This window comes from Motacilla alba, chromosome 2, assembly GCF_015832195.1.
Source record: "Motacilla alba alba isolate MOTALB_02 chromosome 2, Motacilla_alba_V1.0_pri, whole genome shotgun sequence".
In the NCBI taxonomy this organism is placed as follows: Eukaryota; Metazoa; Chordata; class Aves; order Passeriformes; family Motacillidae; genus Motacilla; species Motacilla alba.
This window is the reverse complement of record NC_052017.1, coordinates 151775740-151800864: the sequence shown is the minus strand read 5'-3', so window position 1 is coordinate 151800864 and position 25125 is coordinate 151775740. Positions and strand designations below refer to the sequence as shown.

Below are 25125 nucleotides of genomic sequence, written 5' to 3'. Positions count from 1 at the left end.
CCCTGGGGCTGTCCCCACTCTGCTTCAGAGGGTCCCCCCGGTGCTGTCCCCTCCCCTGCTCCCGAGCCTTTCCCGCGGGGCTGCCTTTGCTCTGTGCCTCGGGGTCCCTGAAGCACCACGGCCGCCCCTCCTTCTGCTCCCCAAAGCCCCCAGGGCTCACCCACCTCTGCTCCTGGGGCTGCGCACGGCCTGGTGGGGGGCACTTTGGGGACAGCAGCCCACCCCGGCCCCCACAACCTCCGCCCCCAGCTGTGCCCTTGCCCGGGGTGCCCGGCAGGGTGGGGGGCACCGTGGCCCGATGCATCCCCTGCACCCCCGAAGCGCTGCCCTCCCCACGAGTCCCCTCTGCCGCTCCCCTTGCGGGGTGCAGGGGGTGTCTGGGGTGGGGGTCCTGGGCTGACGGTGTCTCCCGCAGAGCCAGCTGTCCCCCGGCCCCAGCGGCGCCTACCGGGAGTGCCTGGGCAAGCTGGAGCTGCAGTACGCCAAGCTGCTGGTGAGCCCGGAGCGGAGGGCGGACGCGGGGGGACGGGTGTCAGGGGGGTGGGGGACATGAGGGGACCCGCTGGGGACGTGTGGCCTTGGGGGGTGGTGGTCATGAGGGGACCCGCTGGGGACGTGTGGCCTGGGGGGTGGTGGACATGAGGGGACCCGCTGGGGACGTGTGACCTGGGGGTCATGGACGTGGTGGACATGAGGGGAGCCGCTGGGGACGTGTGGCCAGGGGGATCAGGGGGGTGGTAGCCATGAGGGGACCTGCTGGGGACGTGTGGCCTGGGGGCTCAGGGGGATGGTGGACAGAGGGGACCTGCTGGGGACGTGTGGTCTGGGGGCTCAGGGGGGTGGTGGACAGAGGGGAGCCGCTGGGGACGTGTGGGGGGCTGTGGGGAGGGGGATGCAGGACATGGGGGGAAGTGGGGAGGAGGATAAGGGGGACGGAGGGTGTGCAGGGAGCAGCCCTGCGGGGATGAGGCCGTGCAGGGGTGGGACGCAGCTGCCAACCACCCTCCCCGTGCCTCCCCAGAACTCCTCCAAGTCACGGCTGCGGCACCTGGAGAGTCTCCACGGCTTCGTCAGCGCCGCCACCAAAGAGCTGCTGTGGCTGAGCGAGCGCGAGGAGGAGGAGGTGGCCTTCGACTGGAGCCACAACAACCCCGCCATGGCTGCCAAGAAGGAGAGCTACTCGGTACGGGAACGGGGGGTGACATGTGGGCATGGACACGGGGATGGGCACGGACACGGGCACAGGAATGGACACAACATGGGCATGGACGCAGGGACGGACACAGGGATGGGCATGGACATGGGGATGGACATGGGGATGGGCATGGACACAACATGGGCACAAGGACTGGCATGGACAGAGGCACGGACACGGGGATGGACACGGACATGGGCACAGGAATGGACACAACATGGGCATGGACACAGGGATGGACATGGGGATGGGCATGGACACACGGACGGACACAGGGATGGGCATGGACATGGGGATGGACATGGGGATGGGCATGGACACAACATGGGCACAAGGACTGGCATGGACAGAGGCACGGACACGGGGATGGACATGGACACAGGGATGGACATGGGGATGGGCATGGACACAGGGATGGACACGGACACAGGGACAGACACAGGGATGGACACAGGGATGGACATGGGGATGGGCACGGACATGGGCACAGGAATGGACACAACATGGGCATGGACACAGGGACGGACATGGGGATGGGCATGGACACAGGGATGGACACAGGGATGGACACGGACACAGGGATGGACACGGGGATGAGCACGGACACGGGCACAGGAATGGACACAACATGGGCATGGACACAGGGACGGACACAGGGATGGGCATGGACACAGGGACGGACATGGGGATGGGCACGGACACGGGGATGGGCATGGACACAACATGGACACGGGGATGGGCATGGACACAACATGGGCACAAGGACTGGCATGGACAGAGGCATGGACATGGGGATGGGCAGGGATGGGCATGGACATGGACACGGACACGGGGTTGGGCATGGACACGATATGGACACGGGGATGGGCATGGGGATGGACATGGACACAGGGATGGGCAGTGACATGGACATGGGAATGAGCACGGGCGTGGACACAGACATGGACACACCACAGACACGGGGATGGGCATGGGGATAGGAATGGGCATGACAAGGGTACAGAAATCGGCATGGACACGGACACGGGGATGGGCATGGACACAGGGATGGACATGGGAATGGGCATGACAAGGGTACAGAAATCAGCATGGGCACGGGGATGGGCATGGACACGATATGGACACAGGGATGGGCATGGACACGGACACAGGGATGGGCAGGGACATGGACATGGGAATGGGCATGGACATGGGCGTGGGCATGGACACGGGGATGGACATGGACACAACATGGACATGGGGATGGGCATGGACACAGGGATGGACACGGACATGGGGATGGGCATGGACATGACAAGGGTACAGAAATGGGCATGGACACAGACACGGGGATGGGCATGGACACGACATGGACACAGGGATGGGCAGGGACATGGACACGGAGATGGGCATGGACACAGGGATGGACACGGGCATGGACACAGACATGGACACAGACATGGGGATGGGCACGGACATGACAAGGGTACAGAAATGGGCATGGACACGGACACAGGGATGGGCAGGGACACGATATGGACACAGGGATGGGCATGGACACGGACATGGGGATGGGCATGGACGCAGGCCTGGACATGGGGAAGGGCATGGGCACGACCTGGGCACTAGGATGGGCATGGGCGTGAATGCAGGGATGGGTGTGGACATGGACACAGAGATGGGCATGGCCATGGCATGGACATGCATGTGGGCAGACATGCATGGAGGACACAGCTTCTCCACGTGGGCACACCCACGGGCACACACACACACACACACGTGTGCCATCCCCACACATGGACACGTGCACGGCTGTGTCCCGTGGTCCCCTCCCTGCTCTGCAGCACTGAGCCCCCGTGTGCCCCCCACACCCGGCACCCCCATAACCCTCTGAGCACCCCCAGAGCCCCCCTTGCACACACAGCCCCAGCTGTATCCATACACACAGAGCTGTGCACACGTGTGTGAGCCCTGAAACCCCTTCCCCCCGGCCCTGCACACGTGTGTGAGCCCTGAACCCCCCATCCCCCCGGCCCTGCACACGTGTGTGAGCCCTGAACCCCCCATTTCCCCGGCCCTGCACACGTGTGTGAGCCTTGAACCCCCCCGGCCCTGCACACGTGTGTGAGCCCTGAACCCCCCATCCCCCGGCCCTGCACACGTGTGTGAGCCCTGAACACCCCATCCCCCGGCCCTGCACACGTGTGTGAGCCCTGAACACCCCTTCCCCCGGCCCTGCACACGTGTGTGAGCCCTGAACCCCCCAGGCCCTGCACACGTGTGTGAGCCCTGAACCCCCCATCCCCCGGCCCTGCACACGTGTGTGAGCCCTGAACCCCCCCGGCCCTGCACACGTGTGTGAGCCCTGAACCCCCCATTTCCCCGGCCCTGCACACGTGTGTGAGCCCTGAACCCCCCATCCCCTGGCCCTGCACACGTGTGTGAGCCCTGAACCCCCCAGGCCCTGCACACGTGTGTGAGCCCTGAACCCCCCTTCCCCCCGGCCCTGCACACGTGTGTGAGCCCTGAACACCCCATCCCCCGGCCCTGCACACGTGTGTGAGCCCTGAACCCCCCATCCCCCCGGCCCTGCACACGTGTGTGAGCCCTGAACCCCCCCGGCCCTGCACACGTGTGTGAGCCCTGAACCCCCCATCCCCCGGCCCTGCACACGTGTGTGAGCCCTGAACCCCCCATCCCCCGGCCCTGCACACGTGTGTGAGCCCTGAACCCCCCATCCCCTGGCCCTGCACACGTGTGTGAGCCCTGAACCCCCCTTCCCCTGGCCCTGCACACGTGTGTGAGCCCCGTCCCCGCCCGCCCCAGGCGCTGATGCGGGAGCTGGAGCTGCGGGAGCGGCGGATCCAGGAGCTGCGGACCTCGGGCGAGAGGCTGCTGCGTGAGGAGCACCCCGGGGCGCAGACACTGGAGGTGGGCGTGGGGCTGGGGGCAAATGGTGGGGCATGAGAGGGGCTGGGGGCGCTGCGGGGGGTCTGGGGGGTGTGGGGAATCTGGAGGGGGCCTGGGGGTCTCAGTGACCTTGGGGGAACGGAAGGGGCTGGGAGAATCTGAGGGGCACCTTGGGGCCTTGGTGGGCTGGGGAGGGGGTTCAGGAGGGTCTGGGCACTGGGGGTGGACAGTGTGGGGTGTAGGGGTCATTGGGGATCAGCGGTGTGGGGTGTAGTGGTCATTGGGGGTCAGTGGTTTGGGGTGCAGCGGTCACTGGGGGTCACTGGTGTGGGGTGTGGGGGTCACTGGGGGTCAGCAGTGTGGGGTGCAGTGGGCACTGTGTGGGGTGCAGCAGTCACTGGGGGTCACTGGTGTGGGGTGCAGCGGTCACTGGGGGTCACTGGTGTGGGGTGCAGGGTGTGGGTGCAGGGTGTGGGTGCAGGCAGGGTGTGGGTGCAGGCCAGGTGTGGGTGCAGGTGAGGGTGCAGGTGTGGGTGCAGGTGAGGGTGCAGGTGTGGGTGCAGGTGTGGGTGCAGGCCAGGTGTGGGTGCAGGTATGGGTGCAGGCAGGGTGTGGGTGCAGGTGTGGGTGCAGGCAGGGTGTGGGTGCAGGCCAGGTGTGGGTGCAGGTGTGGGTGCAGGTGTGGGTGCAGGCAGGGTGTGGGTGCAGGTGCGGGTGCAGGTGTGGGTGCAGGTGTGGGTGCAGGTGTGGGTGCAGGCAGGGTGTGGGTGCAGGTGCGGGTGCAGGTGCGGGTGCAGGTGTGGGTGCAGGTGTGGGTGCAGGTCTGGGTGCAGGTGTGGGTGCAGGTGAGGGTGCAGGCCAGGTGTGGGTGTGGCCACCTGCAGTGGTGCAGGTGCCCCCGGTGCCAGCCCCGCTGTCCCCCCCGCTCCCCGCAGGCGTTCCTGGCAGCGCTGCAGACCCAGTGGAGCTGGATGCTGCAGCTCTGCTGCTGCATCGAGACCCACCTGAAGGAGAACACCAACTACTTCCAGGTACGGGGAGGGGGGTGCCGGGGCGGGGCTGGGAGCGGCAGGGAGGGCGTGACCCCAGCGCTGACCCCCGGCCCCCCAGTTCTTCGCCGAGGTGCGGGAGGCCGAGGAGCTGCTGCGGAAGACGGAGGAGACGATGCGGCGCAAGTTCAGCTGCGACCGCGGCACCACGGCCACGCGCCTGGAGGACCTGCTGCAGGACCTCGCGGTGAGGGCACCCCCGAGACCCCCAGGGACACCCCCAGACCCCGGGGGGACCCCACAGTGACCCCCAGGGTGACCCTGCTGCATGAGCTCGTAGCGGGGGCAAGTGGGAGCCCAGGGGGACGGCCCAAGTGGATCCCCCCAAGATCCTCAGGGTGACACCTCCAGGGTGACCCCAGGCTGGCCCCACGTGCAGGGTGACCCCAACCCCTGGTGACTCTGAGGTGACAGCCCCCTGCAGCCCCCAGGATGACCCCCAAAATCAGAGTCCCACGGCAGCCCCTGGGGTGTCCAGCTGCAGAGTGCTGGGGTGCCACCCCACTGCAGCTCCTGGGGTGACCCAAACACGTCCACTGCTGCAACAGACCAGGATGACCCCCCTGCCTCATATTCCTGACCCCTCCCCAAACCCCCGGGACCCCCCCCAAAATCCCAAGAGCTCCCAAAACCTTTGGGACCTCCTGATATTTCTGAGCTCTCTCAAAAAAGCTGGTGTCCCCCTAAAATTCTGACGCCCCTCAACACCATGGGGCACCCCAAATCCTGAGGTGTCCCAAACCTGCCCCCACAGGAGCAGAAGGAGCAGCTGGCGGAGTTGGGGACGCAGCTGGGGGGTCTCTCCCGCCGTGCCAGGACCATCGTGCAGCTGAAGCCGCGCAGCCCCTCGACGCCCCTGCAGGGCCGGCCCCCCATCCAGGCCGTCTGCGACTACAAGCAAATGGAGGTGCGGGGGGAGGCGAGGGCTGGGTTGGGGTTGATCCCCCCTGGGGAGGCCGTGGGGGGATGTGGGGAGACATGGTGGGTCCAGCACCCCACTCTGATGCTGCCCCAGCCCCGTGGGGGGGGACATAGGAGGACCCCCCCCGGTCTGACACTACCCTAGGGGACACAGGGACACATGGGGGACCTCCCACCTTTCTCTCACACTGCCCCAGCACCACAGGGGGGACACAGGAGGACCCCCCCTCTGGTATGACATCACCGTGGGGGACAAGGGGACACATGGGGGACCTCCCATCCTTCTGTCACGCTGCTCCAACCCCTTGAGGGGACACAAGGGGGGACACAAGGGGCCCCCACACCCAGACAGGGACCACAGCAGGCCCGTAGGGGAATGTGGGGGGCACGCTGGGGAATATGGGAGAGGCACAGGTGGACACAAGGGCCCGCACCCCACCCTAACCCCCTGCCCCGCAGGTGACGGTGCACAAGAACGACACCTGTGCCCTGGTGAACCACGCGCAGCCGCAGCAGTGGCGGGTGCTGAGCGCCGGCGGCAGCGAGGCCGTCGTCCCCTCGGTCTGCTTCCTCCTGCCACCCCCCAACAAGGAGGCTCTGGACGCCGTGCACAGGTGGGGACAGTGACCCTGCACCCCACCCGGGCTCCCCTGTGTCCCCTCCTCTAACTCCACGTGCCCACAGGCTGGAGACCACCCACCAGCAGCTGCTGGGGCTGTGGCAGCAGCTGCACCAGGACCTGCGCAGCCTCCGCGCCTGGCAGTACCTGACCCGGGACATCCAGCAGATCCACTCCTGGACGCACGTCACGGTGAGTTCCCGGGGGTCCCGGAGCCGCACGGGGGGCACAGGGGTCCCAGCGGGGGCTGACCTGGCCGTGCCCCCCCCAGTTCCGCACGCTGCCGGCCGAGGAGGTGCGTCAGGTCCTGTCCAGCCTGGAGAGGCACTACCAGGAGTTCCTGCGGGACAGCCAGGACTCCCAGAGCTTCCAGCCCGACGACCGGCTGCAGGTGGAGCGCGATTACAATGCCTGCACTCACAAATACGAGCTGCTGCTGCGTAGCCAGGAGAAAGGTGGGTGTCCCCTCTCGGTCCCCTCTGAAGGATGGGGGTCCCCAGGGTTTTCCCAGGTCCTTGGGGTGACCTGCAGGTCCTTGTGGTGTCCCTGGGGTATCGTCATGCTGCTGAGCTGTCCCAGTCTCCCCCCTCACACTGGCTCCTGGAGTGTCCCCAGGCTGCTGAGTCATCCCCGTGTCCCCTCTCCCTACTGTGGGTCCCCAGGGTATCCCCAGGGTCCGGAGCCATCCCTGTGTCCCCTCCTCTTACTGTGGGCCCCCAGGTGTCCCCAGGGTACTAAACCATCCCTGTGTCCCCTCTCCCTACTGAGGGTCCCCAGGGTGTCCCCATGGTGCTCAGCCATCCCTGTGTCCCTTCTCCCTGCTGTGGGTCCCCAGGGTGCTGAGCCATCCCCGTGTCCCCTCTCCCTGCTGAGGGTCCCCAGGGTGTCCCCAGGGTACTAAACCATCCGTGTGTCCCCTCTCCCTGCTATGGGTCCCCAGGGTGTCCCCATGGTGCTGAGCCATCTGTGTGTCCCCTCTCCCTGCTGTGGGTCCCCAGGGTGCTAAACCATCCCCATATGTCCCCTCCCCTTACTGTGGGTCCCCAGGGTGTCCCCAGGATGCTCAGTCATCCCCATGTCCCCTCTCCCTACTGAGGGTCCCCAGGGTGTCCCCAGGGTGCTAAACCATCCCCATGTGTCCCCTCCCCTTACTGTGGGTCCCCAAGGTGTCCCCAGGGTGCTGAACCATCCCTGTGTCCCCTCTCCCTGCTGTGGGCCCCAAGGTGTCCCCAGGGTGCTGAACCATGCCCTTTTCCCCTCTCCCTGCTGTGGGTCCCCAGGGTGCTGAGCCATCTGTGTGTCCCCTCTCCCTGCAGAGGGTCCCCAGGGTGTCCCCATGGTGCTGAGCCATCTCTGTGTCCCCTCTCCCTGCAGAGGGTCCCCAGGGTGTCCCCAGGGTGCTGAGCCATCCCCATGTCCCCTCTCCCTACTGAGGGTCCCCAGGGTGTCCCCACAGTCTGAGCCATCTGTGTGTCCCCTCTCCCTACTGTGGGTCCCCAGTGTGTCCCCATGGTGCTGAGCCACCCCCGTGTCACTGCGGGTCCCCGCGGTGTCCCCGTGGTGTCCCAGGGCACTGAGCCGCCCCGCTGTCCCCGCAGGAGAGCAGGACGAGTCCCTGTGCAAGAGCTACATCTCGCAGCTGAAGGACATCCGGCTGCAGCTGGAGAGCTGCGAGAGCCGCACCGTGCACCGCCTGCGCCTGCCCCTCAAGGCCGACCCCCTGCGCGAGTGCGCCCAGCGCCAGGCCGAGCAGCAGGTGCGTGACACGTGTGCGAGCCCCGGGGGACGGCCCGAGTGGATCCCCCCAAGATCCTCAGGGTGACGCCTCCAGGGTGACCCCAGCCCCGTGGCAACCCCTGGGCTGACCCCACGTGCAGCGTGACCCCAGCCCTGTGACACGTGTAGTGCACGCAGATGGCCGCCTCAGTGCCAGGATGGGCCTGGGGGGAATGGTTTGGGTTGCAAAAGCCCATTGAGTCCACCCAGTCCCCCAAGGCCACCCCAGAGCACGTCCCCAGGTGATCCACACGGCTGTAAAGTCTCCCCAGGGGTGGCACTCCAGCCCTGTCCCGGGCAGCCGTGCCAGGCTGGAGAGCCCTTCCAGGAGGAGTTTTCCCAATATCCCTCCTCAACCTCCCCTGTCCACCTGCACCGAGGGGCTGCAGAGCCTTCCTCTGCTCCTCCTGGGGTCCAAGGGCTGGCCCTGACCTGCAGCCAGCAAGGACTGAGGGACTCCTTCCCTGCAGCAAACACACCTGGAGCTGGAGGGCATCCAGAAGAACCTGGCCAAGGTCAGCGAGAAGACGGAGCAGGTGCTGGCGCAGCCGGAGCAGGCGGGCTCGGCCCCTGTCCTGCGCTCCGAGCTGGAGGTCACCCTGCGGAAGATGGAGCAGGTGTACAGCCTCTCCAGCATCTACCTGGAGAAGTGAGTGAGCCCGGGCGCCGTCACTCCATGGCTCCTGGGCTGGAAACGAGCCTGGGCACTTGGGAGGCCGTGGGGAGTCTGGGGGGAGCCAGCATGCTTTTTTCTTTTCCTTCCCTCTTCTCTTCTTCCTTTTGTTTCTCTTTTCCTTTATTCCCTTTTGTCCTTTGTCCCTTTTTTCCTTTTTCTCCTTTTTCCATTTTCCCTTTTTTTTTTCCTGGTCCCCCCTTTTTTCCTTTTCCCCTTTTTTGCCTCTTTTTCCTTTTTTTCCCTTTTTTCCCTTTTTTCCCTTTTTTCCTTTTTTCCCTTTTTTTTCCTTTTTCCCTCCTTTTCCCTCCTTTTCCCTCCTTTTCCCTCCTTTTCCCTCTTTTCCCTCTTTTCCCTCCTTTTTCCTCCTTTTTCCTCCTTTTCCCTCCTTTTCCCCCCTTTCCCCTTTTTTCACCCTTTTCCCTCCTTTTCCCCCCTTTTCTCTTTTTTTCACTTTTTTCCCTTTTTTCCCTTTTTTTTCCCTTTTTCCCTTTTTTGCTTTTTTCCCTTTTCTCCTTTTTTCCTTTTCCCTTTTTGTCCTTTTTCCCTCTTCCTTTTTTCCCTTTTCCCTTTTTTCCCTTTTTTCCTTTTTCCTTTTTTTCCTTTTCCCCTTTTTTTTCCTTTTCTTCCCTTTTCCCTTTTTTCCTTTTTACCTTTTTACCTTTTTTCCCTTTTCCCTTTTTTCCTTTTTCCTTTTTTTCCCTTTTTCCCTTTTCCCCACTTTTTTTTTCTTTCTCCCTTTTTTTTCTCTTTCCCCCTTTTTTTTCTTTCCCCCTTTTTTTTCCTTTTTCCCTTTTTTTTCCTCTTCCCCTTTTTTCCTTTCCCCCTTTTCCTTCGCTTCTGGCTCTGTGGTGCTGCTCTTGCTGAGCTGCCTGCTCCCATCCTGATCCCGGCTGATCCATCCCGCTCCCGCTCCCATCCCGCTCCTGGCTGATCTTGCCGCTTCTGCTCCCATCCCGCTCCCGCTCCCATCCTGATCCTGGCTGATCCATCCCGCTCCCATCCCGCTCCCGGCTGATCCATCCTGCTCTTGGGTGATCCATTCCGCTCTCGGCTGATCCCATCCCGCTCCCGCTCCCATCCCGCTCCCGCTCCCATCCTGATCCCGGCTGATCCATCCCGCTCCCATCCCGCTCCCGGCTGATCCATCCTGCTCCCGGCTGATCCATCCTGCTCCTGGGTGATCCATCCCGCTCCCGGCTGATCCCATCCCGCTCCCGCTCCCATCCCGCTCCCGGCTGATCCATCCCGCTCCCGGCTGATCCATCCCGCTCCCATCCCGCTCCCGGCTGATCTGTCCCGCTCCCGCTCCCATCCCGCTCCCGGCTGATCCATCCCGCTCCCGGCTGATCCATCCTGCTCCCATCCCGCTCCCGGCTGATCTGTCCCGCTCCCGCTCCCATCCCGCTCCCGGCTGATCCATCCCGCTCCCATCCCGCTCCCATCCCGCTCCCGGCTGATCCCGCTGCTCCGCCGCAGGCTGAAGACCATCGGGCTGGTGATCCGGAGCACGCAGGGGGCTGAGGAGCTGCTCCGCAAGTACGAGGAGCAGCTCAAGGACGTGCAGGCAGTGCCGGCTGACCTGGCTGAGCTGGAGGCCAGCAAGGCTGAGCTTAAGGTACCGGGGGGCTCTGGGGGTGCCGAGGGGAGCCGGGGGGCGGCCGGGGACACCGCGGCCGGCCCTGACCCGTGCCCATCTGCCCCAGCGGCTGCGGGCACAGGCCGAGGGGCACCAGCCCTTCTTCAGCACACTGGAGACCGACCTCGGCAAGGCCAAGGACGTCAACGAGCGGATGGTCCGCGGCCACAGCGAGCGGGACGTGGACCTGGAGCGGTACCGGGAGCGGGTGCAGCAGCTGCTGGAGCGCTGGCAGGCCGTGCTGGGCCAGGCTGACCTGCGCCAGCGTGAGCTGGACCAGCTGGGCCGCCAGCTGGGCTACTACCGGCAGAGCTGCGACGCGCTGCGCCAGTGGATCCGCGATGCCCGGCAGCGCCAGGAGGCCATCCAGGCCGTGCCCATCACCGACAGCCAGGCCGTGCGCGAGCAGCTGCTGCAGGAGAAGGTAGGGCTGGCCGTGGGGCAAGGGGTGCTCCCGGCCATCCCCAGCAGGGTGAGGGGTAATCCTGGGCATCCCCAGCAGGGTGAGGAGTGCTCCTGGCCATCCCCAGCAGGGTGAGGGTTGTGCCTGTCCATCCCCAATGGGGCAAGAGGTGCTCCTGGCCATCCCCAGCAGGGTGAGGGGTAATCCTGGGTATCCCCAGCAGGGTGAGGGGTGCTCCTGGGTATCCCCAGCAGGGTGAGGAGTGCTCCTGGGCATCCCCAGCAGGGTGAGGGTTGTGCCTGGGCATCCCCAATGGGGCAAGAGGTGCTTCCAGCCATCCCCAGCAGGGTGAGGGGTAGTCCTGGGCATCCACAGCAGGGTGAGGGGTTTGCCTGGCCATCCCCAGCAGGGTGAGGGGTCTGCCTGGCCATCCCCAATGGGGCAAGAGGTGCTCCCAGCCATCCCCAGCAGGGTGAGGGGTAGTCCTGGGCATCCCCAGCAGGGTGAGGGTTGTGCCTGGGCATCTCCAATGGGGCAAGAGGTGCTTCCAGCCATCCCCAGCAGGGTGAGGGGTAGTCCTGGGCATCCACAGCAGGGTGAGGGGTTTGCCTGGCCATCCCCAGCAGAGTGAGGGGTCTGCCTGGCCATCCCCAATGGGGCAAGAGGTGCTCCCAGCCATCCCCAGCAGGGTGAGGGGTGCTCCTGGCCATCCCCAGCAAGGTGAGGGCTGTGCCTGGCCATCCCCAGCAGGGTGAGGGGTCAGCCTGGCCATCCCCAGTGGGGTGAGGGATGCTCCTGGCCATCCCCAGCAGGGTGAGGGTTGTGCTTGGCCATCCCCAGCAGGGTGAGGGATGCTCCTGGCCATCCCCAGCAGGATGACGGGTGTGCCTGGCCATTCCCAGTAGGGTGAGGGGTGTGCCTGGCCATTCCCAGTGGGGTGAGGGGTACTCCTGGCCATTCCCAGATGGGTGAGGGTTGTTCTTGGCCATCTCCAATGGGACAAGGTGTGTCTCAGCCATCCCCAGGAGGGTGAGGGGTGTGCCTGGCCATCCCCAGCAGGGTGAGGGGTGTTCCTGGGCATTCCACAGCAGGAGGAGGGGTGATCTCGGCTATCCCTGGCTGTGGCGTGGCAAGGGATTCACCTGGCCATCCCCAGATCTGCCCATCTCTGTGTGTGGCAGAGTGAGGGCAGTGCCCAGCTGTCTCCAGCCATGGCACGTTGAGTGTTGCTCTTGGGTGGCTGCAGCAGGAGGGGGATCATCCCTGCCCATGGCCCGTGGTGGGGCCGTCCCCAGGAGGATAGGGATGCTCCTGACCATTTTTGGCTGCAGCAGGGTGAGGGGTGTTCCCGGCCATTCCCAGACATGCCGGGCAAGGGGTGCTCTTGGCCGTGGTGGGGTGTGGTGCGCTCTTGGGTGGCCACGGGGTGCCCGGGCTCACCCCCACATGTCTCCCCAGAAACTGCTGGAGGAGTGTGAGCAGCACAAGGAGAAGGTGGAGGAGTGCCAGCGCTATGCCAAGCAGTACATCGACGCCATCAAGGTGGGCCAACTGCCTGGGGGGCTGGGGACGGAGCACGGCATCCTGCAGGGGGTGGGCTCACAGCACCGCTGCCAGGGGTAGCAGAGCTTTGATCACTCTCTCCTCATCAGGACTATGAGCTGCAGCTGGTGAGCTTCAAGGCACAGGTGGAGCCGGTGGCGTCGCCGGCCAAGAAGCCCAAAGTGCAGTCGGCATCTGACAGCATCATCCAGGAGGTGAGGGAGGGGTCTCATGCCACTGGCCGGGGATGTCCTGCAGCTCCTGGGGCACGGCTGCTCACTGGGGTGACCTCGTGGGGAAGGGGTGGATTTGGGGGTGTGGCACGGTGTCATGCCTCTGTGCAGCCCCATCATTGCTGGGGTGCCGGCGGGCCGCGGGCAAGCTCCCGTCTCTCGTGCTGACCCACTGTCTCCACAGTACGTGGACCTGCGGACGCAGTACAGTGAGCTCACCACGCTCACCACCCAGTACATCAAGTTCATCACCGAGACCCTGCGGCGGCTGGAGGACGAGGAGGTAGGGAGCGGTGCAGGGCGGCATGGCCAGCTGTGTAACCGAAAGGAACGCAGTTCACGGGGTCTCTGGCCCCATCACTAACGCCAGCCCACGGCCGTGACTCCAGCCCTATCACTGATGGTAGCTCACGTCCATGACTCTGGCCCCACCACTAACGCCAGCCTATGGCCGTGACTCCAGCCCCATCACTAACAGCGGCCCATGGCTGTGGCTCCAGACCCATGACTAATACTGCCCCATGGCCATGACTCCGGCCCTGTCACTAATACTGGCCCACGGCCTCTGACTCCTGCTCCCTGCTGGGCTCCTGGGAGCAAGGCTGCTGGCTCTGTGTGCAGTGGGTCTCCGAGCCAAGCTGGCTCCGGGCACTGGGGGCTCTGGTGTGACCGGTGGTAGGAGGCACTTCCCAGATACACGTAGTGCAGTCAGCACCTGCCTGCGCATGCTGCTGTGCTGGGCGCTGGCCCGCGGGGTCTGGCGCGGGGTAACCTCTCTAACTCTTGGTTTCTACCCTTGGAGCCGCTTTGCCAGTGCTTTTTCTTGGGGAGTATTTGTGTTGGTGGGGATCTAATGGAGGGTAAAAAACCAGGATGACTCTGGCAGCCGTGCACCAGGTACTCACTCTGCGCATGCCTTCTCCCCGCGGCACCCTCTGCCTCCCCCACGGCTCACCCTCTCCTCCTCGCCCTCCTCTACGTCTGTGCTGCTCCGGGACCAGGGGTCCGGTGTGGGCTCTGGCTCCCCTGCATGCGCTGCCTGCCCCCGGGCCCTGCGGAGCGTGCGGCTGCCTCGCTCACGGTGCATGCGGTGCGCCTGCTGCGGCACGGCCCCAAGCCGGGCGCCGGCTGCATTGGCCCTTTGGCAGCCCCTGCTCCCAGTTGCCTGGAGAGGGCTGGGAGGGGTTTGAACCAGCTGAACCGCTCTCTCCTGTTGAGGCTTTCCCGGCAGGGAAGGCTCTGCTGGCACCGCCCTCGCGCAGCTCCCCTCTCTTCTGCTCCCAGTGCTCCGGCCGTCTCTCTCCTTTCCCCACGGCAGGGGCTGTCTGTGCCAGCCCCCTCGCAGGGGGAGCCAGGGTGGTGATGTGCACGCTGCTCGCATCGTCTTCATCGCTTGGGCTCCGCTCGCTCTCTGTCCCTTCTCTCTGGAACGTGGCTTCCTGCGCTGCTGTCTGGCTCCTGTTGCCTGTCTGCCTGTGCTGTCGTGTGTCCCCTGTCGTGCCACACATCTTCTGGAAGCTGGCGTCACCGGCTCGTGCGGTGGCCCAGGGGCCGAAGCCATTCCACGCGCATCTGCCGCCCCTCCGCTGTCTCGGCAGTGTGCGGCTGGGCCAGCATCGATTCCACGGCGCGATCGCATCCCTTGTGATTTGTCTCTCTCTCCCCTCTCTGTCCCCTGCACCCTCTTTCCCCTCCAGAAAGCCGCCGAGAAGCTGAAAGAGGAGGAGAGGCAGCGGCTGGCGGAGGTGGAGGCGCAGCTGGAGAAGCAGCGGCAGCTGGCCGAGGCCCACGCCAAAGCCAAGGCACAGGCGGAGGCGGAGGCACGGGAGCTGCAGCTCCGCATGCAGGAGGAGGTCACCCGGCGGGAGGTGGTGGCCGTGGATGCCGAGCAGCAGAAGCAGAACATCCAGCAGGAGCTGATGCAGCTGCGGCAGAACTCGGACCACCAGATCAAGTCCAAAGTGAAGCTGATCGAGGAGGCTGAATACAACCGCAAGAAAGTGGAGGAGGAGATCCGCCTCATCCGCCTGCAGCTGGAGAGCACCGAGAAGCAGCGGGAGAGCGCGGAGACAGAGCTGCAAGAGCTGCGGGCACGTGCCGAAGATGCCGAGCGGCAGAAGCGGCAGGCACAGGAGGAGGCCGAGCGCCTGCGCCGGCAGGTGAAGGAGGAGAGCCAGAAGAAGCGGGAGGCGGAGGAGGAGCTGAAGCGCAAGGTGCAGGCTGAGCGCGAAGCGGCGCGGGAGAAGCAGAAGGCAGTGGCAGACCTGGAGCAGCTGCGGCTGCAGGCGGAGGAGGCTGAGCGACGCATGCGGCAGGCGGAGGCCGAGAAGGACCGGCAGATCCAGGTGGCCCAGGAGGTGGCCCAGCGCAGCGCTGAGGCCGAGCTGCAGAGCAAGAGGCTCTCTTTTGCCGAGAAGACGGCGCAGCTGGAGCTGTCACTGCAGCAGGAGCACGATGTGGTGGCCCAGCTGCAGGAGGAGGCTGAGCGGCTGAAGAGGCAGCAGCTGGAGGCCGAGCGCTCGCGGGAGGAGGCTGAGAAGGAGCTGGAGCGCTGGCGGCAGAAGGCCAACGAGGCGCTGCGCCTGCGGTTGCAGGCCGAAGAGGTGGCCCACAAGAAGTCACTGGCACAGGAGGAGGCCGAGAAGCAGAAGGAGGACGCAGAGCGCGAGGCCCGCAAGCGCGCCAAGGCAGAGGAGGTGGCCGTGCGGCAGAAGGAGCTGGCCGAGGAAGAGCTGGAAAAGCAGCGGGAGCTGGCAGAGGGCACAGCCCAGCAGAAGCTGGCGGCGGAGCAGGAGCTGATCCGGCTGAAGGCGGAGATGGACAATGGGGAGCAGCAGCGCCTGCTCCTGGAGGAAGAGCTCTCGCGGTTGAAGGGTGAGGTAAACGAAGCCATCCAGAGGAGGAAGGAGCTGGAGGAGGAGCTGGCCAAGCTGCGGGCAGAGATGGAGGTCCTGCTGGAGAGCAAGGCCAAGACAGAGGAGGAGTCGCGCTCCAGCAGCGAGAAGTCCAAGCAGCGGCTGGAGGCGGAGGCCAACAAGCTGCGGGAGCTGGCCGAGGAGGCCGCCCGCCTGCGCGCCCTCTCCGAGGAGGCCAAGCGGCAGCGGCAGCTGGCAGAGGACGAGGCCAGCCGGCAACGGGCCGAGGCCGAGCGCATCCTGAAGGAGAAGCTGGCGGCCATCAACGAGGCCTCACGGCTGAAGGCGGAGGCAGAGATCGCGCTGAAGGAGAAGGAGGCGGAGAATGAGCGGCTGCGGCGGCTGGCGGAGGACGAGGCCTACCAGCGCAAGCTGCTGGAGGAGCAGGCGGCCCAACACAAGCAGGACATCGAGGAGAAGATTGCCCTGCTGAAGCGCTCCTCTGAGAGCGAGCTGGAGAGGCAGAAGGGGCTGGTGGAGGACACGCTGCGGCAGCGGCGACAGGTGGAGGAGGAGATCCGCGCCCTCAAGGCCAGCTTCGAGAGGGCCTCAGCTGGCAAGAGCGAGCTGGAGCGGGAGCTGAACCGCATCCGTGGGGAGGCAGAGGAGGTGCAGCGCAGCCGGGAGCAGGCAGAGCGGGAGGCTGAGAGGCAGCGGGCACTGGCGCTGGAGGAGGAGGGCCGCCGGCGCGAGGCCGAAGAGAAGGTGCAGGCCATCCTGGCGGCCGAGGAGGAGGCCGGGCGGCAGCGGCGGCTGGCCCTGGAGGAGGTGGAGCGGCTGCGGGCCATGGTGGAGGAGGCACGGCGGCAGAAGGAACTGGCGGAGAAGGAGTCAGAGCGGCAGATCCAGCTGGCACGGGAGGCGGCACAGAAGCGGATCGCAGCGGAGGAGAAGGCGCACCTGGCTGCCGTGCAGCAGAAGGAGCAGGAGCTGCTGCAGACGCGCCAGCAGGAGCAGAGCCTCCTGGACCGGCTGCGCGAGGAGGCCGAGCGGGCCCGGCGGGCGGCCGAGGAGGCTGAGTTTGCCCGTGGCAAGGCCGAGCAGGATGCCAGCTTATCCCGGCAGCGTGTGGAGGAGGCTGAGCGGCTGAAGCAGCGGGCAGAGGAGGAGGCGCAGGCCAAGGCACAGGCGCAGGCGGATGCAGAGAAGCTGCGGAAGGAGGCCGAGCTGGAGGCAGCAAAACGGGCGCAGGCAGAGCAGGCGGCCCTGCGGCAGAAGCAGCTGGCCGACGCCGAGATGGAGAAGCACAAGAAGTTTGCCGAGCAGACGCTGCGGCAGAAGGCGCAGGTGGAGCAGGAGCTGACCAAGGTGAAGTTGCAGCTGGATGAGACAGACCACCAGAAGGGCATCCTGGATGAGGAGCTGCAGCGGCTGAAGGAGGAGGTGACAGACGCCGTCCGGCAGAAGGCCCAGGTGGAGGAGGAGCTCTTCAAGGTCCGGGTGCAGATGGAGGAGCTGGCCAAGCTGAAGAGCCGCATCGAGGAGGAGAACAAGGCCCTGATCCTCAAGGACAAGGACAACACGCAGAAGTTCCTGGCGGAGGAGGCAGAGAAGATGAAGCAGGTGGCAGAGGAGGTGGCCCGGCTGAGCGTGGAGGCGCAGGAGGCCGCCCGCATGCGGCAGCTGGCTGAGGACGACCTGGCGCAGCAGCGGGCGCTGGCAGAGAAGATGCTGAAGGAGAAGATGCAGGCGGTGCAGGAGGCCACGCGGCTGCGGGCCGAGGCTGAAATGCTGCAGAAGCAGAAGGATCTGGCACAGGAGCATGCCAAGAAGCTGCAGGAGGACAAGGAGCAGATGCAGCAGCGCCTGGCTGAGGAGACTGAGGGCTTCCAGAAGACGCTGGAGGCTGAGCGCCGGCGGCAGCTGGACATCACGGCTGAGGCCGAGCGCCTCAAGCTGCAAGTGGCGGAGATGAGCATGGCCCAGGCCAAGGCTGAGGAGGAAGCCAAGCGGTTCAAAAAGCAGGCGGAGGAGATCAGTGAGAGGCTGCATGAGACTGAGCTGGCCACACAGGAGAAGATGACGATGGTGCACACCCTGGAGATCCAGCGGCACCAGAGCGATGAGGATGCGGAAAAGCTGCGGAAGGCCATCGCTGACCTGGAGAAGGAGAAGGAGAAGCTGAAGCAGGAGGCAGCGCTGCTGCAGCAGAAAGCAGAGGAGGTACTGGGCTGCGGGTCCCCCTTAGTGGTGGTGGTACACAGGGAGGTTGTCCCTCTTCCCCGCCAGGCCACACCATCCCTGGGCTGGTCCCCAGGGACCATCACTGGGGATGATGGGGCTGGACCCCTGTGCAGGTCAGGGATGTGTGTAGAGTTGCAGACAGTGGACCAAACCCCTCAGACAGCGTCGGAGCTGGACCCTGAACCCCTGGAGCCATGGAGGTGGGATTCCCACCACCCGGGCTGGCTCTTCCACCCCGTGGCATGTCCTGCCGTGTTCCTCTCTGTGCCCAGCTCCCAGCTTGAGTGCTGGGAGTTCCCTTGTGTCCTTCCCCTGGTCATCCTGCCTCATGTTGTGTGTGGCTCCCTAACCCCGGCTCTGCTCCTTAGCTCTTACCTGTTGTAGAGAGTGTGTGGGTGATTCTGTGCCTCCGTGCCGCCCCTGCTGCCCATCGCCCTGCCTCCGCCCACCCTCAGTCCCCCACTGCCCTCCCGGGTGTCTGACTGCGCTGTTCTCTCTCCCACCCCAGATGCAGGTGGCCCAGCAGGCTCAGCTCCGTCAGGAGACGCAGCTCCTGCAGCAGAGCTTCCTGACGGAGAAGGATGCCCTGCTGCAGAAGGAGAAGTTCATTGAGGAGGAGAAATCGAAGCTGGAGAAGCTCTTTAAGGACGAGGTGAACAAAGCCCAGAACCTGAAGGCAGAGCAGGAGCGGCAGCAGCGGGAGATGGAGCAGGAGAAGCAGCAGTTGAAAGACATGTTAGAGGAAGCCAAGAAGCATCAGAAGGAAGCTGAGGAAAATGTCCGGCACAAGCAGGAGGAGCTACAGCAGCTGGAGAGGCAGCGACAGCAGCAGGAGAAACTTCTGGAAGAAGAGAACCAGAAGCTGAGGGAGAGGCTCGAGCAGATGCAGGAGGAGTACAAGGCTGCCCTGGCCCAGAGACGGGAGATCATGATCCAGACAGACGACCTGCCTGGGGAGGCGGTTACGACAACGCAGCTGCTGGACATCAAGGCTGTGCCCAATGGCCGGGATGCAATGGACGGCTTAGCCCAGAATGGGGAGCCGGAGTTCGCCTTTGACGGCATCCGGCAGAAGGTGTCAGCAGAGAAGCTGGCTGATGCTGGCATTCTGAGCAGGGAGAACTTGGACAAGTTGGCGAAGGGTGTTGTGAGTGTGGGCGAGCTCTCTCAGAGGGAGGATGTCAAGAAGTACCTGCAGGGCAAGAGCAGCATTGCCGGTTTGCTGATCAAACCCTCCAACCAGAAGATGAGCATCTACGAAGCCATGAAGAAGAAGCTGCTCAGCCCAGGCACGGCACTGGTGCTCCTGGAGGCACAGGCTGCTTCTGGCTTCATCATTGATCCTGTGCGGAACGCAAGGCTCTCGGTGAACGAGGCGGTGCGAGAGGGAGTGATTGGGCCGGAGCTGCACAACAAGATGCTGTCGGCCGAGCGGGCTGTCACCGGCTATAAGGATCCGTACACAGGTGACAAGATCTCCCTGTTCCAGGCCATGCAGAAGGATCTCATCGTCAGGGACCACGGCATCCGCCTGCTCGAGGCCCAGATTGCCACCGGTGGCATCATCGATCCTGTCAACAGCCACCGCCTGCCCGTGGAAGCCGCCTACAAGCGTGGCTACTTTGATGAGGAGATGAACCAGGTCCTGTCTGACCCCACTGATGACACCAAGGGCTTCTTCGATCCCAACACTCAGGAGAACCTGACCTACCTGCAGCTCATGGAGCGGTGCGTGACTGACCCGGACACAGGGCTGTGCCTCCTGCCGCTCACTGACCAAGCAGGCAAAGCCAGAGAGCTGGTCTACACCGACAAGGAAGCCAAGGATGTCTTCAAGAAGGCCACAGTGACAGCACCGTTTGGCAAGTTCCAGGGGAAGACGATGACCATCTGGGAGCTCATCAACTCTGAGTACTTCACTGAGGACCAAAGGCGGGACCTGATCCAGCAGTACAGGACTGGCAAGATCACGGTGGAGAAGATCATCAAGATCGTCATCACGGTTGTGGAGGAAAGTGAGAGAAAGAGCCAGATGTGCTTTGAGGGCCTGCGGGGCCCCGTGCCCGCTGCCGAGCTGCTGGAGAGCAAGATCATCAACAAGGACCTCTACAACCAGCTGCACCAGGGCAAGAAGTCTGTAAAGGATGTGGCAGAGATGGAGTCCGTGCGGCGGTACCTGAAGGGCACGGATGCCATTGCTGGCGTCCTGGTGGAGTCTACGGGCCAGAAGCTCACCTTCTACGAGGCCCTGAAGAGAAACCTGCTGAAGCCAGAGGTTGCCCTGTCCCTGCTGGAGGCACAAGCTGCCACCGGCTACATCATTGACCCTGTGGGCAACAAGCTTTTCTCCGTGGATGAGGCAGTGAAGGCCGAGGTGGTGGGGCCAGAGTTCCACGAGAGGCTGCTGTCGGCAGAGAAGGCGGTGACTGGCTACAAGGATCCCTACACAGGCCAGACGGTTTCCCTCTACCAAGCACTCCAGAAGGGCCTCATCCCCAGTGACACTGGGCTCCGGCTGCTGGACGTCCAGCTTGCCACTGGTGGCATCATCGACCCCGTCAACAGCCACCGGCTCCCGCTTGAGGTCGCCTACAAGCGCGGCTACTTTGACCCAGAGATAAACAAGGCTCTGACGGAGCTCCAAGATGAAGCCAAGGCTTTCTACTGTCCCAACACCCAGGAACACCTCACCTATGCCCAGCTGCAGAAGACTTGCCACCGCGACAAGCAGACTGGCCTGTGCCTGCTGCCCCTGTCCGACCAGGCAATCCAGTCGCAGCAGGAGGAGGTCTACACCGACAGCCAGGCCAAGGAGTGCTTCGACAAAGCAACCATAGAGGTCCCGGTGGGCAGCATGAAGGGCCAGACAATGACCATCTGGGAACTGATCCACTCTGAATACTTCACGGAGGAGCACAGGCGGGAGCTGCTCCGACAGTACAAGACTGGCAAAGTGACAATCGAGAAGATCATCAAGATTGTGATCACCATCATCGAGGAGGCAGAGACCAAAAAGCAGGAGAAACTGACATTCAGTGGTCTGCGGGCTCCGGTGCCAGCCAGCGAGCTGCTGGAGTCCTGCATCATCAGCAAAACCCAGTACGAGCAGCTGAAGGAAGGCAAGAAATCAGTGAAGGACCTCTCGGAGACGGATGCGGTGAGGAGATTCCTGCATGGCAGCGACTGCATTGCCGGTGTCTATGTGGAGGCCACCAAGGAGAAGCTGAACATCTATGAGGCCATGAAGAGGAACCTGCTGAGACCCAGCACTGCCGTGGTCCTCCTGGAGGCCCAGGCAGCCACCGGCTTCTTGATCGACCCTGTGAAGAACCGTAAACTGTACGTCAACGAGGCGGTGAAGGCCGGCATTGTCGGGCCTGAGCTGCACGAGAAGCTGCTGTCGGCCGAGAAGGCTGTCACGGGCTACAAGGACCCCTACTCGGGCGATACCATCTCCCTGTTCCAGGCCATGAAGAAGGGGCTTATTGTCAAGGAACACGGCATCCGCCTGCTGGAGGCCCAGATCGCCACCGGCGGCATCATCGACCCCGTGCACAGCCACCGCCTGCCCGTGGAGGTGGCCTACAAGCGTGGCTACTTCGACGAGGAGATGAACCGGACCCTCTCGGACCCCAGCGATGACACCAAGGGCTTCTTCGACCCCAACACTCAGGAGAACCTCACCTACGTGCAGCTGAAGGAGAGGTGCATCGAGGATCCCGAGACGGGCCTGTACCTGCTGCCTCTGCGGGAGCCTGAGAAGCCAAAGGTGGTGGAAACCACTCACGTGTACACAGAAGCAGAGACACGGAAGGTGTTTGAGGAGACACAGGTGGAGATCCCTGTGGGCAGCCGGGCAGGCTCCTCCATGTCACTCTGGGATGTCATGCACTCGGACCTGCTGCCCGAGGAGCAGCGTAAACATCTCATGGAGGAGTTCCAGTCGGGCCGCGTGTCCAAGGAGCGCATGATCATCATTATCATCGAGATCATCGAGAAGACCGAGATCATCCGGCAGCAGAATCTCACATCCTACGACTACGTCCGGCGCCGCATCACAGCCGAGGACCTCTACGAGGCCAAGATCATCACACAGGACATCTACAACCTGCTGAAACAGGGCTCCAAGACCTTCCGGGAGCTCCTGGATGTGGAGACTGTCTGGAAGTACCTTTACGGGTCGGGCTGCGTGGCTGGCATCTACATCCCCTCCTCCAAGCAGACGCTCAGCGTCTACCAGGCGCTGAAGAAGGGACTGATCAATTCCGAAGTGGCCCGCTCCCTCCTGGAGGCCCAGGCAGCCACCGGCTTCATGATCGACCCCACAAAGAATGAAATGCTGACCGTTGATGAGGCAGTCAGGAAGGGCGTGGTGGGGCCCGAGATCCACGACCGGCTCCTGTCTGCAGAGAGGGCTGTGACCGGCTACAGAGACCCCTACAGCGAACAGAAGATTTCCCTCTTCCAGGCCATGAAGAAGGATCTCATTCCCAGCGAAGAGGCCCTCAAGCTCCTAGACGCCCAGATCGCCACCGGCGGCATAATTGACCCTCACCTGGGCTTCCACCTGCCCCTGGAGGTGGCTCTCCAGCGGGGTTTCATCAACAAGGAGACGTACGACATGCTGTCGGAGCCCAGCGAGGTGCGCAGCTACGTGGACCCCTCCACAGATGAGAAGCTCAGCTACACGCAGCTGCTGAGGCGGTGCCGGAAGGATGAGAACTCCCGGCTCCTCCTGCTCCCGCTCTGCGACACACGGAAGCTGACCTTCCGGGGCCTGCGGAAGCAGATCACCGTGGAGGAGCTGGTCCTTTCGCAGGTGATGGACGAAGCCACCGCCCAGCGCCTCCAGGAGGGTCTCACCTCTATCGAGGAGGTCTCTAAGAACCTGAAGAAGTTCCTGGAGGGCACCAGCTGCATCGCTGGCGTCTTTGTGGACTCCACAAAGGAGCGTCTGTCCATCTACCAGGCCATGAAGAAGGGGATCATCCGGCCTGGCACTGCCTTCGAGCTCCTGGAGGCGCAGGCGGCCACGGGCTACGTGATTGACCCCATCAAGGGCCTCAAGCTGACAGTGGAGGAAGCCGTGCGCATGGGCATTGTGGGCCCCGAGTTCAAGGACAAGCTGCTCTCTGCCGAGCGGGCCGTCACCGGCTACCGGGACCCCTACACCGGGAAGCTCATCTCCCTCTTCCAGGCTATGAAGAAGGGTCTGATCCTGAAAGACCACGGGATCCGCCTGCTGGAGGCCCAGATCGCCACGGGAGGCATCATCGACCCTGAGGAGAGCCACCGCCTGCCCGTGGAGGTGGCCTACAAGAGGGGCCTCTTTGACGAGGAGATGAACGAGATCCTGCTGGACCCCAGTGATGACACCAAGGGCTTCTTCGACCCCAACACAGAGGAGAACCTGACCTACCTGCAGCTGATGGAGCGGTGCATCACGGACCCAGAGACCGGCCTCTGCCTCCTGCCTCTGAAGGAGAAGAAGCGGGAGAGGAAGACCTCCTCCAAGTCCTCCGTCCGCAAGCGCCGGGTAGTGATCGTTGACCCAGAGACGGGCAAGGAGATGTCCGTGTACGAAGCCTATCGCAAGGGCCTCATTGACCACCAGACTTACCTGGAGTTGTCAGAGCAGGAGTGCGAGTGGGAGGAGATCACCACCTCCTCCTCCGATGGCGTGGTGAAGTCAATGATCATCGACAGGCGCTCGGGGCGCCAGTATGACATCGATGATGCCATTGGCAAGGGTCTGATCGACCAGTCAGCCCTGGACCAGTACCGCTCAGGCACCCTCTCCATCACCGAGTTTGCTGACATGCTCTCTGGCAACATGGGTGGCTTCCGGTCAAGGTCGTCCTCAGTTGGATCCTCCTCCTCCTACACTGCCAGCCCAGCCCTGTCGCGAACCCAGATCTCCATGTGGACTGACCCAACTGAAGAGACTGGGCCAGTGGCAGGCATCCTGGACACGGACACTCTGGAGAAGGTGTCCATCACGGAGGCGATGCGCCGCAACCTGGTGGACAACATCACAGGGCAGCGGCTGCTGGAAGCCCAGGCCTGCACCGGGGGCATCATCGACCCCAACACCGGCGACAAATGCACCGTCGCTGATGCGGTCACCAAGGGCCTGGTTGACAAGATCATGGTGGACCGCATCAACCTGGCGCAGAAGGCCTTCTACGGCTTTGAGGACCCGCGGACCAAGACGAAGATGTCGGCGGCGCAGGCCCTGAAGAAGGGCTGGCTGTACTACGAGGCTGGGCAGCGGTTCCTGGAGGTGCAGTACTTGACAGGGGGCCTGATCGAGCCCGATGCCCCAGGCCGTGTCTCCCTGGATGAGGCGCTGCAGAAGGGCACCATTGACGCGCGGACTGCCCAGAAGCTGCGGGATGTCAACACCTATTCCAAGTACCTCACCTGCCCCAAGACCAAGCTCAAGATCTCCTACAAGGACGCCATGGACCGCAGCATGATCGAGGATGGGACCGGCCTGCGGCTGCTGGAGGCCTCCTCCCAGTCCAGCAAGGGCTACTACAGTCCCTACAACATCAGCAGCGCCGGCTCCACCTCCGGATCGCGCTCGGGCTCTCGCACCGGCTCCCGCTCAGGCTCCCGGCGCGGCAGTTTCGACGCCACTGGCTCCAGCTTCTCCATGACCTTCTCTTCCTCCTCCTACTCCTCCTCGAGTTTCGGGCGCAGATACACGGGGGCTACCCAGGGCACCGTGGAGGAGGCTGCCCTTGCCCTCGCCCTGGCCACATCCAGAAGCTGCGGGTGGGAGGCGAGCAGGGAGTGCCCCGGGGTGTCTGGGCCCCTGCTCCACGTGGCCTGAGACCTGCCAGCCCCCCGAGGCGCCGCCTCACCCGCTCCGCATGTGGCAACGCTGCTGGCTAATCACTAGTATTTTTTTTAATTTTGAACCTCCACTCTTCTCCCAAAGCAGTGCCTCAAGTTTAACCAAAAAGACAAGACTAATAAATTAATATATGCGAATGTGCTGACAGTGTTTGTATATTAAGAGACAAGAGAGAATACACACTACCCTCCCCACCCTGCGCCCCAGGAGCTGGACACCGTTCCC

General features: G+C 63.9%; 2 protein-coding genes across 2 annotated transcripts in view; one reads left to right on the top strand and one right to left on the bottom strand.

The window, feature by feature from the left end:
- Positions 1-25125, bottom strand: part of LOC119698256 (NAD(P)(+)--arginine ADP-ribosyltransferase 2-like) — a 202465-nt gene that overhangs the window by 92452 nt on the left and 84888 nt on the right. The gene's annotated exons all lie outside the window — the stretch shown is intronic.
- PLEC (plectin) lies at positions 338-25037 on the top strand. Its single transcript, XM_038129957.1, has 18 exons — positions 338-493; positions 1022-1183; positions 4001-4105; positions 5020-5115; positions 5195-5320; positions 5888-6040; positions 6514-6668; positions 6739-6865; positions 6945-7128; positions 8272-8429; positions 8920-9098; positions 10602-10740; positions 10829-11185; positions 12623-12706; positions 12817-12921; positions 13124-13222; positions 14637-18017; positions 18547-25037. Exons 2-18 carry the CDS (start codon positions 1157-1159, stop codon positions 24874-24876), a joined length of 11805 nt encoding a protein of 3934 aa, XP_037985885.1. The 5' UTR covers positions 338-493; positions 1022-1156; the 3' UTR covers positions 24877-25037.